This window comes from Dysidea avara, chromosome 9, assembly GCF_963678975.1.
Source record: "Dysidea avara chromosome 9, odDysAvar1.4, whole genome shotgun sequence".
Taxonomy (NCBI): Eukaryota; Metazoa; Porifera; class Demospongiae; order Dictyoceratida; family Dysideidae; genus Dysidea; species Dysidea avara.
The window spans coordinates 9,109,141-9,123,214 of record NC_089280.1 but is presented as its reverse complement, the minus strand read 5'-3'; the positions used below and the strand labels follow the sequence as shown (position 1 = coordinate 9,123,214).

The following is a 14,074-nucleotide window of genomic DNA, read 5'->3' as shown; positions in this document are numbered from 1 at the left end:
GGTGTAATTAAGTAAACTTAACACTGCATTAATTGAATTTGGGGTGTTATGTCTGTGTGATCTCTTGATTCTAGATGAATAACTTGTTACAATGGCGGATCCAGGATGGGGCATTTGGGGCAAATGCCCCCCCCCCCCCCCAACCCACACACACACACACCTTGTGGAGGAGCCAGCCATAGCTACTTCTGATTAAAATAGCCACTAAACTTTGTCAGCTAGGCCAAGATCAGTTTATAAACTTATGAAAATATGCACATTTTATTAACATTTATTACAAATTCACCTGAAACTAAAGCGAAACTTGTCACCCAGCACCTTCGTGCGCATTAAGCGCCTCTAAAAATAATTATAGTATTGCTGTTTTTAGACATTTGGAGCCTTTTAAACCGCTTTTAAGGCTTCACAACCATCTGAAAACGCCAAAATGGCACAAATCAACAATGAGACACTACTAAGAGGTGATTATTTGCTGCTTCAAAAATGCAGCACTGAACTAGAGAATTTGGCTCTCCCCAACCACCTACAACTTAGCCTGTTTGTGCCCCTCCCCTTGCCAGCTCCTGGATCCGCCCCTGTGTTATGTAGCGAATGCATATAATAAGAGTCAATAATAGTATAGTATGGAAAGGAATTAAAATCACTTCATCTTTTAATTGTAAATTACAAGCATAATGCATTTGTGAATAGCACACTGCTGGATGCATACAAGAAACTTGTATTGCATTAGTGTACAAGTAAATGTGTGTGTGCGTGTGCGTGTGCGTGTGTGCTAACTTCAAGTGTGAGCATTACTGAATGTACAGTTCTATTTGCTCTATCAAGGTAGCTTCATTTGAAAATTCCTGATCCCTGCAGATCCTTACTTCAACAGCTCCTTTCTCAGTAGGAGTAAAATGGCGGTAAAACCAGGGTGCTCCAAGTCTGGAACAACAGTCGTCATCATCTGGACAGCCATTTCCATCCCACAAAGGGTCTGATCCCAGAAACTGGCTATATGCTGGATTTGAGGTAGTACCGGACTCGCAATAGTAGTGTTCTTTTACAAAGAATGGGGCAGTACCAGGACTTTCGTTTGCACATGGACAAGCACTTCTCTTTGTATACCCAGTGGCATAACTCCATACGTGCTTACGAGGTCTCCCTACTGAAATGGATACACCCTCAAGATATGGTCCATTTATTGAGCTACTATGCTTATAAAAGCCATCAGTACTACCCTGTTGATATCCTTTCAGTTTTCCACAGATAGAATTGTACCCTGCCTTGTAATTAGAGAAGTATGCAGAGTAACAACCAGCTGCATCACCAGATCCCCTACACAATAGTTGAGGGTTTGTGATCTTCTTCCAACCATCAGGACAATCATCTCCTTGACTGGTATCAACTTTGGCTATCATCATCCAACCTCCTTTGATCCCACCACAACTCAACTCCATGTCACAGTAGACTTTGTACACTTGATCAGTCTTAATCCAGTAATATCCTGACTGTCCATGACTGGCCATGTTGTATTCATAAATGTCCCTACATGATTTTCCAGGATTAGAAGAATCTGTTCCCAGTCTGTTAGCACAGCTAAACAATGTCTCTAGATCACCATGAGACACTACTATCTGCAACACTAGGATAGTGTACAGCAGTAAACATGAAGTCATTGTGTACTTTTTATACTTTCTACTGCCTAACTATAGTGTATGTACCACTGGGCTATTTAAATAGATAAAGGTCGTTTGCCACAAACCACAAAACATAGACCTTACACTATGTCATGGAGTTGTTATTAGGTGACACGAACCACTTGTAATGATGCAATGATCCAAATTTAGAAAGTATCAGCATTCTGTTAAGAGATGACAGATGATTCATCTTACATGTTAACATGCAATTTCATGATATAACTACATATATACACCATCATACCATTATGTCAAGTACAGGTGTGGTACTTGAAAAGTGTTTGTCTCACATTTGGCTGTGGGTCTGCCCAAGTCTAGTGTATTAATATGCATGTTGAAGCTGAGATTGAATATTACGTAGCATATGTGTATATGCAGCTATTGTAGCTTTACATTACAATATGACTGCAATAATGTAGGTACCAGTAACCTCAGATATACTCTTCATATGCAGCAATCTTCTTGAGTAATTCATAAAAAGAAATGAGTCTGTATCAGATAATATTATTTACTGTGCATTCATGCCCACCAGTCTGTGAAACATCCTCAAACTGTCTATGTGGTGGGCAGAAAAACGCATACGAGGAAATGTTATTTACTGTGCCCACCAGACTGTGTGGGTAGTATATATGTCTAGCAAAACATCTTCAAAGTGGTCTATGTGGTGGGCAGACAAATGCATACAAGGAATACATTTTAACACTTAACATGTGGTCATGCAAGAGTTCATAATATCATGAATTTATCATGAACTCTTGATCTGGTGTACTAGTTATGAATACCTATTATTAGGTTGGTAGCATGCTTCAGCAAAACTCTTAGCTGACACAGCATATGTAGCTAGTCACATGATATAACTACAGTAAATAATTTATTCAGTTTGATCATTTTTATGGATGCTTATATGACATAGGTTGTGCTGTGCTGGGTGTACAGCTATATGTATGTACCAAATTCAAAGTGTCATCATCAAGCTAAGTCTTTCATATCTCATAGCAAAGGGGTGGCTCTCCTATATAGCTGTACTGAATTCTAGTATATTTTGTAAAACGCTCACATTGTTAGTTCTAGTATATTTTGTAAAACGTTCACATTGTTAGTTCTAGTATATTTTGTAAAATGTATTCATCTGTGGTGCAAACTTTATGAACTACGCTTGTACTTTGACAAATTGCAAATTTCCAGTTGACTTTCACTTCAACCAAGGATGAAGGCTGTAGTACAAGATATATTGGAGTGCCACACCCTTACATTATACATATCAAATACATGTATGTGGTTTCGCTGAAAAGCAAAGCTAAATAAATAATTAAATGGCTACAAACTGCTGCAGAGCTGGTTACAAGGTTACCATAACGTTTACTATACTATATAAACTCATTTAGTCCAAGGCATATATTCTGTATGCATGTACTACAGTGAAACTGCCCATGCCAATTGTTGTTTGTCTACAATTGAAACTCAATGTTAAGCTAGATGTATGGATCATTCAATATGTGAGTTCCAGATTTTGGTGATACATGTATGTATATTAAGGCTATTTACTAGGTGTTAACTTAGCATCCTTTGAACAGCTCTATTGGTTTAATGTCAGTTCTCGTATTTATACATAATATGGGTGCATACATATCTGTATAGTAGCATTTTATAATGATGTATATATGTAAATATGCAAGCATGCACTATATAAATATATATTCTTCAAGCATTTACTTTTACCAAGAGTAAATAATGGAAGAGAGAGTAAAAACTGCCATATACTGCATCAAAAATGAGCATGTCAAGTAGAGAAGCCATCCTGTAGTGCTATCAAAGTAAGAGTTGAATGAAGTAATGAACACCTTCTAGCTTAGACTGTTTGACTTCAAATCATGCCTGGGCACTTCAAACAGTCTGAGCTAGAAGGTGTTTATTACTTCATTCAACGCTTTCTTTGAAAGCACTACAGGATGGCTTCTCTACTTGACCTGCTCATTTTTTATGCAGTATATGGCAGTTGGATACTCTCTCTTCCATTATTTACTCTTGCTTTTACCCATAGCTATAAAATACCTTGTACATAGCTTTAACTGCAAATACTTGGTTTACAAGTTCAGTCATACACAACGATAGCAATAAGCTACACATGCACTTGCATATAGTTTGACTAGCATCTGTTGACATGAACATAAAGACAGTCCCAGACACAGTACTGTATACACATATAAGCACAAATGACATCATACATTTTATTAAACTATCCTTTGCAAGATATAGTGTCTAGACTGCATCATCCATTTCTTTTGCTATGAAATGGATTATCAGTATGCAAATACATACATCTTAGTTCACAATTATTTTACCATACAGATGTGCGTTGCAGAACCCACCAGACTTAGTTCTTGTATGCTAATGATAAAGATGTATGACAAGCTTAAGACAATTCTATCATAACTGATTGGCTGCAGGCTGTACTGAAAGAACATTTCAAGCTCATTTTAATCCAATTCACTGGGTTGGTTATAGGTCAGGCAATGCTACTGATTTGTTTTGGTCTATTCCTTGTCAATTAACTGTTATGAAAATACTGATAGTATGCATCGCAAATGCAACTGTCATCAAGAAATTTGTGTGATGGCAGTAGTATAGGGAAGAAATTGCATGGAACTGCATGTTCCCATACCCTCATGCCAATGGATACTTTATGGAAGTAGTCAATCTCATACACAACTCTTCACTAGGTAGCAAAGGCATGACTGTGATTTTATTGGTGTTTCTTTTAGTTACTATTATGTTAGTCCAGCTCAGCAGCATGCAGAATCCAATATAGTATCAAGACACACGATAGTGTGTCGTGCGGCCCAAGAAGTCGGCGCGCCACACCGTGAGTATATTAACAGGAAGAAAGAAAACGCAATTTTCACACCTATGTAGCTCTGTGATCCCTTATCCGATTGGAACCAAATTTGCTGGAAACGTGCCGCCCAGTTAGAGGAGTCTACATACCAAATTTGAAGAAAATCGCTCTAGCCATTTCCGAGATACGAGCGAACAAAATTTCGTTTTAATTTCTTCGTTTTTTTCTTCTTCTTCTTCATCTTCTTCATTTCGCACACTTCGCAAAATTCGCCATAAATCACGAATGCGTGCTCGGATTGGGCTGAAATTTGGCACACTTAAAGGGCTCATTAAGACGGATCTCCGTACCAACTTTGGTAGGAATCCGATGAACATTCACGGAGTTATGACCGATTATTTGCGTAAAATAAGGTCGAAGGTCTGTCACGCCTACAGGGTAAACCCCTTGGAGGAATCAGTTGAAAATTGATATGTAGATGGAGCAACCATCGTAGGAGTGCCTTTTTGTGGTTTGAAAGGAATCGGGATAAAGACCATGGAGATATGACACGAAACCAAACCTGTGTCAAAATTACGCGATCGTTTTTTATGAATAAAAATACTATTAGTTTTCGTATCTACCAGGCAAACCGCTTAGAGCAACGAGCTGAAAATCAGTATGTAGCTGGCATAATCATCATAGAAAGTCCTTGCAATAGTACAGAAGAATCGGATTACAAATCACTGAGTTATGATTCGAAAGGCAACTACGTGCAGCAAATGCGAGATCGAGATACTCTAATAGAACAGTCACCCTAATAAAGCATTCAGCTACATTTATAATTTACTCAGTTATATTACATTTTAAGTTATTCTGTAGGGAATTCAGCTACAAACAAGTCACCCTGTAGTCAGATCAGCTAGAAGAAGGTACCTAATAGAGAGTTCAGCTACAAAGAAGCCATCATGTAGAGAGTTCAGCTCAAATAAATCACCCTGTAGAGAATTCAGCTACAAACAAGTTGCCCTGTAGAGAGATCAGCTATAGAAGAAGTTACCTTGTAGAGAGTTCAGCTACAAAGAAACAATCATGCAAAGACTTTAGCTGCAAACAAATCACCCAGTAAAAAGTTCCGCTATGACAAGATCACACTGTAGAGAGTTCAGTTAGAAACAAGTCATCCTGTAGAGAGATCAGCTAGAAGAAGTTACCTTGTAGAGAGTTCAGTTACAAAGAAATAATCATGCAAAGAGTTTAGCTGCAAACAAATCACCCAGTAGAAAGTTCCGCTATGAACAGATCACACTGTAGAGAGTTCAGTTAGAAACAAGTCATCCTATAGATAGATCAGCTAGAAGAAGTCACTTTGTAGAGAGTTCAACTACAAAGAAACCACCATGTAAAAGAGTTCAGCTGCAAACAAATCACCTGTAGAGAATTCAGCTACAAACAAATCACCCTATAGAAAGATCAGCTAGAAGAAGTTACCTTGTAGAGAGTTCAGCTACAAACAAGTCACCATGTAGAGAGTTCAGCTAGAAGTTACATTGTAGAGAGTTCAGCTACAAAGAAACTACCATGTAGAGAGTTCAGCTACAAACAAATTACCCTGTAGAAAGATCAGCTAGAAGAAGTTACCTTGTAGAGAGTTCAGCTACAAACAAGTCACCATGTAGAGAGATCAGCTAGAAACAAGCCACCCGTAAAGAGTTTAGCTAGAAGGAGTTACATTGTAGAGAGTTCAGCTACAAAGAAGCTACCATGTAGACAGTTCAGCTGCAAATAAATCGCCCTGTAGAGAATTCAGCTACAAACAAATCACCCTGTAGAAAGATCAGCTAGAAGAAGTTACCTTGTAGAGAGTTCAGCTACAAACAAATCACCCTGTAGAGAGTTCAGCTACAAACAAGTCACCATGTAGACAGTTCAGCTACAAAGAAACTACCATGTAGAGAGTTCAGCTGCAAATAAATTGCCCTGTAGAGCATTCAGCTACAAACAAGTCACCATGTAGAGAGATCAGCTAGAAACAAGCCACCCGTAGAGAGTTTAGCTAGAAGAAGTTACGTTGTAGAGAGTTCAGCTACAAAGAAGCTACCATGTAGACAGTTCAGCTGCAAATAAATCGCCCTGTAGAGAATTCAGCTACAAACAAATCACCCTGTAGAAAGATTAGCTAGAAGAAGTTACCTTGTAGAGAGTTCAGCTACAAACGAATCACCCTGTAAAGAGATCAGCTAGAAACAAGTCATCCTGTAGAGAGTTCAGCTAGAAGAAGTTACATTGTAAAGAGTTCAGCTACAAACAAATTACCCTGTAGAAAGATCAGCTAGAAGAAGTTACCTTGTAGAGAGTTCAGCTACAAACAAATCACCCTGTAGAGAGTTCAGCTACAAACAAGCTACCCGTAGAGAGTTCAGCTAGAAAAAGTTACATTGTAGAGAGTTCAGCTACAAAGAAACTACCATGTAGGGAGTTCAGCTGCAAACAAATTGCCCTGTAGAGAATTCAGCTACAAACAAATCACCCTGTAGAAAGATCAGCTAGAAGAAGTTATCTTGTAGAGAGTTCAGCTACAAACAAATCACCCTGTAGAGAGTTCAGCTACAAACAAGTCACCCTGTAGAGAGTTCAGCTAGAAGAAGTTACATTGTAGAGAGTTCAGCTACAAAGAAACTACCATGTAGAGAGTTCAGCTGCAAACAAATCGCCCTGTAGAGAATTCAGCTACAAACAAATTACCCTGTAGAAAGATCAGCTAGAAGAAGTTACCTTGTAGAGAGTTCAGCTACAAACAAATCACCCTGTAGAGAGTTCAGCTACAAACAAGTCTCCATGTAGAGAGTTCAGCTAGAAGTTACACAGTAGAGAGTTCAGCTACAAAGAAACTACCATGTAGAGAGTTCAGCTGCAAACAAATCGCCCTGTAGAGAATTCAGCTACAAACAAATTACCCTGTAGAAAGATTAGCTAGAAGAAGTTACCTTTTAGAGAGTTCAGCTACAAACAAATCACCCTGTAGAGAGTTCAGCTAGAAACAAGTCACCCTGCAGAGAGATCAGCTAGAAACAAGCCACCCGTAGAGAGTTCAGCTAGAAGAAGTTACACTGTAGAGAGTTCGGCTACAAAGAAACTACCATGTAGAGAGTTCAGCTGCAAACAAATCGCCCTGTAGAGAATTCAGCTGTAAACAAATCACCCTGCAGAAAGAAGAAGGTACCTTGTAGAGAGTTCAGCTACAAACAAGTCATCCTGTAGAGAGTTCAGCTAGAAGAAGTTACATTGTAGAGAGTTCAGCTACAAAGAAACTACCATGTAGAGAGTTCAGCTGCAAATAAACCGCCTTGTAAAGAATTCAGCTACAAACAAATTACCCTGTAGAAAGGTCAGCTAGAAGAAGTTACCTTGTAGAGAGTTCAGCTACAAACAAATCACCCTGTAGAGAATTCAACTACAAACAAATCACCCTGTAGAAAGATCAGCTAGAAGAAATTACCTTGTAGAGAGTTCAGCTACAAACAAATCACCCTGTAGAGAGATCAGCTAGAAACAAGTCATCCTGTAGAGAGTTCAGCTAGAAGAAGTTACATTGTAGAGAGTTCAGCTACAAAGAAACTACCATGTAGAAAGTTCAGCTGCAAATAAATCGCCCTGTAGAGAATTCAGCTACAAACAAATTACCCTGTAGAAAGATCAGCTAGAATAAGTTACCTTGTAGAGAGTTCAGCTACAAACAAATCACCCTGTAGAGAGTTGAACTACAAACAAGTCACCCTGTAGAGAGATCAGTTAGAAACAAGCCACCCATAGAGAGTTCAGTTAGAAGAAGTTACATTGTAGAGAGTTCAGCAGTTTAGCTGCAAACAAATCGCCCTGTAGAGAATTCAGCTACAAACAAATCACCCTGTAGAGTGTTCAGCTAGAAACAAGTCACCCTGTAGAGAGATCAGCTAGAAACAAGTCACCCGTAGAGAATTCAGCTAGAAGAAGTTACATTGTAGAGAGTTCAGCAGTTTAGCTGCAAACAAATCGCCCTGTAGCGAATTCAGCTACAAACAAATCACCCTGTGGAAAGATCAGCTAGAAGAAGTTACCTTGTAGAGAGTTCAGCTACAAATAAATCACCCTGTAGAGAGCTCAGCTAGAAGAAGAGAGAGTTAAGCTGCAAATAAATCACCCTGTAGCGAATTCAGCTACAAACAAATCACCCTGTGGAAAGATCAGCTAGAAGAAGTTACCTTGTAGAGAGTTCAGCTACAAATAAATCACCCTGTAGAGAGCTCAGCTACAAACAAGTCATCCGGTAGAGAGATCAGCTAGAAGGATCACCTTGCAGAGAGGTCAGCTACAAAGAAATCACCCTGCTTCATCTTTTCTTCTTCCTGTAGTAAAGAAAAAAATGACAGGTTAAAAAGCCCTAAAGCTGGCCATAGGCCGGCTTTGGGGGTATATAAATACAAAAAGAAGTGAAATCTAATCCAAAACAGCCAAGCTGTAAAAAAAGAGTGCGGCCCTGAGAAAGGCTATGGTGAAAAAAGATGTGAAATCCAAGGTGGCGGCCAAGAAATGGCTGTGATGGTAGGTTAATGGTAAAAATTTTAATAACAACAATTCAGTGAATTTGGTGCCGCTTGGTCTTGGCACAAAATTCACCTGAATTGTTGTTATTAAAATTTTTACCATTAACCTACCATCACAGCCATTTCTTGGCCGCCACCTTGGATTTCACATCTTTTTTCACCATAGCCTTTCTCAGGGCCGCACTCTTTTTTTACAGCTTGGCTGTTTTGGATTAGATATACTTTTATCCAATATTATTAGTCACAAATGATACGTACCAGCGTTGAAACCGGGTCGGGTCATCCGGGTCACATTTTCTCCGGGTCATCCGGGTCTGACCCGGTTTACAATTTATCCGGGTCTGACCCGGTTTACAATTTATCCGGGTCTGACCCGGATTGGATCACGTGAGAAACGAAATTGTTCGTTTGACGACGTGGAAACTTATAAACGCAATCGCGTAGCTCTTTCGTGAGCCACGCCCACTTATCGCATTACCAACATACGCTCAGCCACGCTCATTTGTTAGTAAGTGCAGTATGTAGCACGAAATTGAGGGTATCTATGGTGAGGGGTAGCTATTGTCAGTAGGTGAAGACCTTTTTTTTTTTTTTTTTTTTGGTCTTCAACCTACAGCTAGGCTGAAGTTGCAATATTTACTCAACACAAATCGAACGCTGAAAATGTAGACTCGTTCGCTCGCTCGAGACTAGCCGAAACACGTGTCGGCTTTAATTAATCCGGGTCACATCCGGGTCAGTGGGTCATCCGGGTCAGCAGTAGTGACCCGGTTTCAACGTTGATACGTACTACTGATTTGGATAAATATAATTATTGCATCATTTTGTGGTCATAATTATGACATTTTTCTATCATTTTATTGAAGAAAGAACATAGTCATTATTACCACAGCAGGCATATATGTATGTTAGCATTTCAGTAAAATTGATAATTATCTGTTTTTATTATGATCATGCAGAAATCAGTTGTAATGGACTTTGAATTATGCTAACTAACCAGTTTGCAGCATCAGCAAATAGGTTTCCACATGCACCCAACATGGAAAATAAGGTTGTGGTCAATAACTATGAATATTAAAAGTTGAGTAGTTCACTGTTGCTATAAAATAGTGCAGTTGCCCCACAGTAATCATTCACCGTGGATAGTGTATAAAGTGAAAGATGGCTGCAGGATTACTACCTTACACTGTCCTAGTGTTGGTTATGGGCTATGGCCAGCCAGTAGTATCTCACAGTGACCTAGAGATGCTGGTGTCATCTTTTAATAAACTAGGAACAGATTCCTCTTATCCTGGAAAGTCATGTAGAGACATTTATGACAACAACATGGCTAGCCGTGGACTGTCAGGAGAATACTGGATTGAAACTGATGATGTATACAAGGTGTATTGTGACATGGAGTTGAGTTGTGGTGGGATTAAAGGAGGTTGGATGAGGATAGCCCAACTGGATACTAATCAAGGTGATGCTTGCCCAACTGACTGGAGGCCGGTCACAACCCCAAGACCATTGTGCAGGGGATCTGGCTCTAGAGCAGGATGCTATTCAGCTTATTTTCCAAACAATAAGGCAGAATATAGTTCGATCTGTGGAAAACTGAAAGGCTATCAACAAGGTACACCTGCTGCATTCCTAGCTAATTTTGCTAAAGCAAAATCCATTGATGATCCATATCTTGATGGTGTTTCTATAACTGTTGGCTACCCTCGTAAGCATGTATGGAGTTATGCTGCTGGGTACAGTAAAACCTATGATACATCGAGTTCCAAAATAAACTGTCCTTGTGCAAAATACCCAGGTGCTGCTCCACCAATATATGTGACCGGATTTGCGAAAAGGTACCTTTTCCACACATTTGACATACCAGCAAACAAAATGATGCAACACTTGACTCCTTATATTGATTAACTTGCTTTTAGTATCAACATGTAGCCAGATACTGTAGCTACATTCAGTGAAAATTTCAAGTAATTATATGCCATGATCAAAAAGTTAAGAAGCTTTAAAGTCCAAAAAATGGGTCAAATTTTGTGTGTGTAAAAGGTACCTTTTCGCAAATCCAGTCACATATGTTAAGGATCATTATTACTGTGAGTCTGGCGCTACCACTGGTGGTATTCCCATAAATGCATTCTTTGAATCTGATCCTCTTTGGGATGGTAAGGGTTGTCCAGCTGGTGATGACTGCTGTTCTACACTTGGAGCACCATGGTTCTACCGCCACTTCACCCAACCTGAGAGTGGAGCAGTTGAAGTGAGAATCTGCCGTGATGAAGCATACAGCAATGAAGCCACTCTGGTAGAACAAGTGGAACTGTATGTTCAGTGATGAGTTTCAGCACTGTACAAATTACATTGTGTGTGTGTGTACCACTGCTTTCATTTATTGTTTATAATTGTTTGTATAGTTATTTGAACAGAATTTAATTAGCTACTTATAAACTTATGTTACTGGATTCATCGAGTTTATTTTATAAATAATTGCACGCAACAAAGATTTAACTCAGAAATTACATAAATCACTGTTTTAAATAGCCATATCAATGTTAAGTAAAAGTAGTCCAGCATTGTATATATGCTTAGCTGGAGTTGCACACTTTGCTATGCTAAAACAGCCAGCACATGACATAGACACTTTCATAGAATTAATGATATTGGTTAGATGACACTTTTTTCTGCATGATCAATGGAAAAAACAGTATGCATACATGTAACCTCTGACAGCACCAAACCAATATTTTCTGTAAACTACTGTAGCTACATCCTTAATGCTTAATCATAAGCACAAATTTCTCCTGCAGTCACAAGGAAAAACAGAGATTAATATAATACCGTAGCTACAAGCTCATTTTATCTCAGTATGTAGTATCAAATTGTAAATTCAACATGATAAATTACAACTAAAATTTTTTCATCTGAGTTTCACCTCACTGTAGCCAAAATTTTAGTAATTACTTAATTTAGCTTGAAAATCATTTACATTTACAACAGTAACAACTTTGGCAGGGAGGGAGTTCCAGATTCTGATGGCCAATGGCAAGAATGAATATTGGTAGCAGTTGACTCTGGTAGAGATGGGGATGAACCTTGTTGATTACCATCCATGTGTACTGGAGGATGATGGATTAAGAAAGTGTAATAAATTATTATTATTATTAATGGGCAAAAATTGCTTAGCAGCACAAGACTGACAAGCTAGGCCGCAGGCCTTTGATAGTGCTCATATCCTGTTGTTGGTTGAGACATGTTACAAGGTAGCAGTTGTGATAAACTTGAGTGGTCGTGTTATACGTGTGTCAGGTTAGATAGTTGATGTATATTTACATGATGAATGTTTTGGGCACGTGATGTGTCGAATGTATTGGAGTACAAGCCAAGTCTAGTTAACAGGACTGGAGGAGAATAATATATACCCGGAAGAGAAAGTATGGCCAACTAAATGTAGAAGGCTCCTGTCTACTAAGAAGTTCAGTGAAGTTGCAGTGGCAGATCTAGAAATTTTCAGAGGGGATTTCAGGTTCCACTCAACTTCAGCTTAGCTGTAAGTTGAAGACAAAAAAAAAAGGTCACTGCTGTTGAACGCCTTCAGAGGCAAAAGTATGAAGTTTCGCCAGCTTAATATAACACACTATGTTGATATCACCCACACAACGAGTCATAAATAAATTTGGGGGGGGGGGGCTATTTTCAGGAGGGGTTTCAGCTGAAACCATTGCAACCACCACCACTGAGTTGGCTGTCAGTATAACTGATATTGGCTATGTCAGTGTCTGGAAATGAAGATTAGCTAGTATTACAATAGGTTTATAGTTTCTATAAGCTGCATAAACAGCAGTGTGTAGGTTTTAGCTAGTCAGATAAACAAACAGCACCTCAATGCCCAAGGGCACATTTTGTGTATGCATCATCTCCGTTCAAATGTGGTCCCCCCCAAAGACATTTGTGCACTTCAAATCTGAACCCCTTTTCCAGAAAATCTTGGCTTCGCCCCTGATTAGCTTATCCCTACGATGAACAAGTTTTTGTGTGCGTGGGTGGGTGTGTATGTACGTGCGTGCGTGTGTGTGTGCACGTGTGTGTGTGTGTGTGTGTGTGTGTGTGCTTGTGTGCATGCTACCAACCTCCTCATGGTGGGCCTGGTAACGTGCCACTCTTCTGGTTGTGACTTATCAGTAGCCCATACCAACGTTGAAACCGGGTCACTACTGCTGACCCGGATGACCCACTGACCCGGATAGCAATCCGGGTCAGACCCGGATGTGACCCCGGATGTGACCCGGATTAATTAAAGCCGAGACGTGTTTCGGCTAGTCTCGGGTGAGCGAACGAGTCTACATTTTGAGCGTTCGATTCGTGTTGAGTAAATATTGCAACTTCAGCCTAGCTGTAGGTTGAAGACCAAAAAAAAAAAGGGCTTCACCTACTGACAATAGCTACCCTCACCATAGATACCCTCAGTTTCGTGCTACATACTGCACTTACTAACAAATAGGTGTGGCCGAGCATATGTTGGTAATGTGATAAGTGGGCGTGGCTCACGAAAGAGCTACGCGATAGCGTTTATAAGTTCCACATCGTCAAACGAACAATTTCGTTTCTCACGTGATCCAATCCGGGTCAGACCCAGATAAATTGTAAACCGGGTCAGACCCAGAGAAAATGTGACCCGGATGACCCGACCCGGTTTCAACGCTGGCCCATACATCTCCTTGGGAGTTCATTCATTCATCTGGCCTAAATAAATCACTTGTAATTAGCTAGGTTACCAGCATCCCTTGGCTAGTTGGGTGGGTGTCTCCCATGGAGGGTGGCCATGGGGGACTGGATTGAAAAAGAATCCAGGGCAGGTAGTCAACAAGTCAAGAAAAATGTGTGTGTTGGGAGGGCAGATCCTTTATCCACATCCAGTTACAAATGCTTGTAAGTATATTCTCAGACTAGCTGGTTAAAATTTTGGAGTTGACTCATTGCAAGAAATCAGTAGTCGTAGGCTTGAT

General features: G+C 39.7%; 2 protein-coding genes across 3 annotated transcripts in view; one reads left to right on the top strand and one right to left on the bottom strand.

Annotated features, from left to right (window-relative positions):
* Positions 1 to 634: 634 nt before the first annotated feature.
* LOC136265865 (uncharacterized) lies at positions 635 to 1,705 on the bottom strand. The gene has a single exon (XM_066060797.1). The coding sequence runs from the start codon at positions 1,656 to 1,658 to the stop codon at positions 792 to 794; it is 867 nt and encodes a 288-aa protein (XP_065916869.1). The 5' UTR covers positions 1,659 to 1,705; the 3' UTR covers positions 635 to 791.
* Positions 1,706 to 2,584: 879 nt separating this feature from the next.
* LOC136266327 (uncharacterized) overlaps positions 2,585 to 14,074 on the top strand; it is a 37,625-nt gene continuing 26,135 nt past the window's right edge. For both annotated transcript variants that reach the window (XM_066061340.1, XM_066061341.1), the window contains exon 1: positions 2,585 to 3,175. In XM_066061340.1, the coding sequence (XP_065917412.1) occupies positions 3,110 to 3,175 (66 nt within the window). In that variant the 5' untranslated portion in view covers positions 2,585 to 3,109. The remainder of the gene's footprint in view (positions 3,176 to 14,074) is intronic.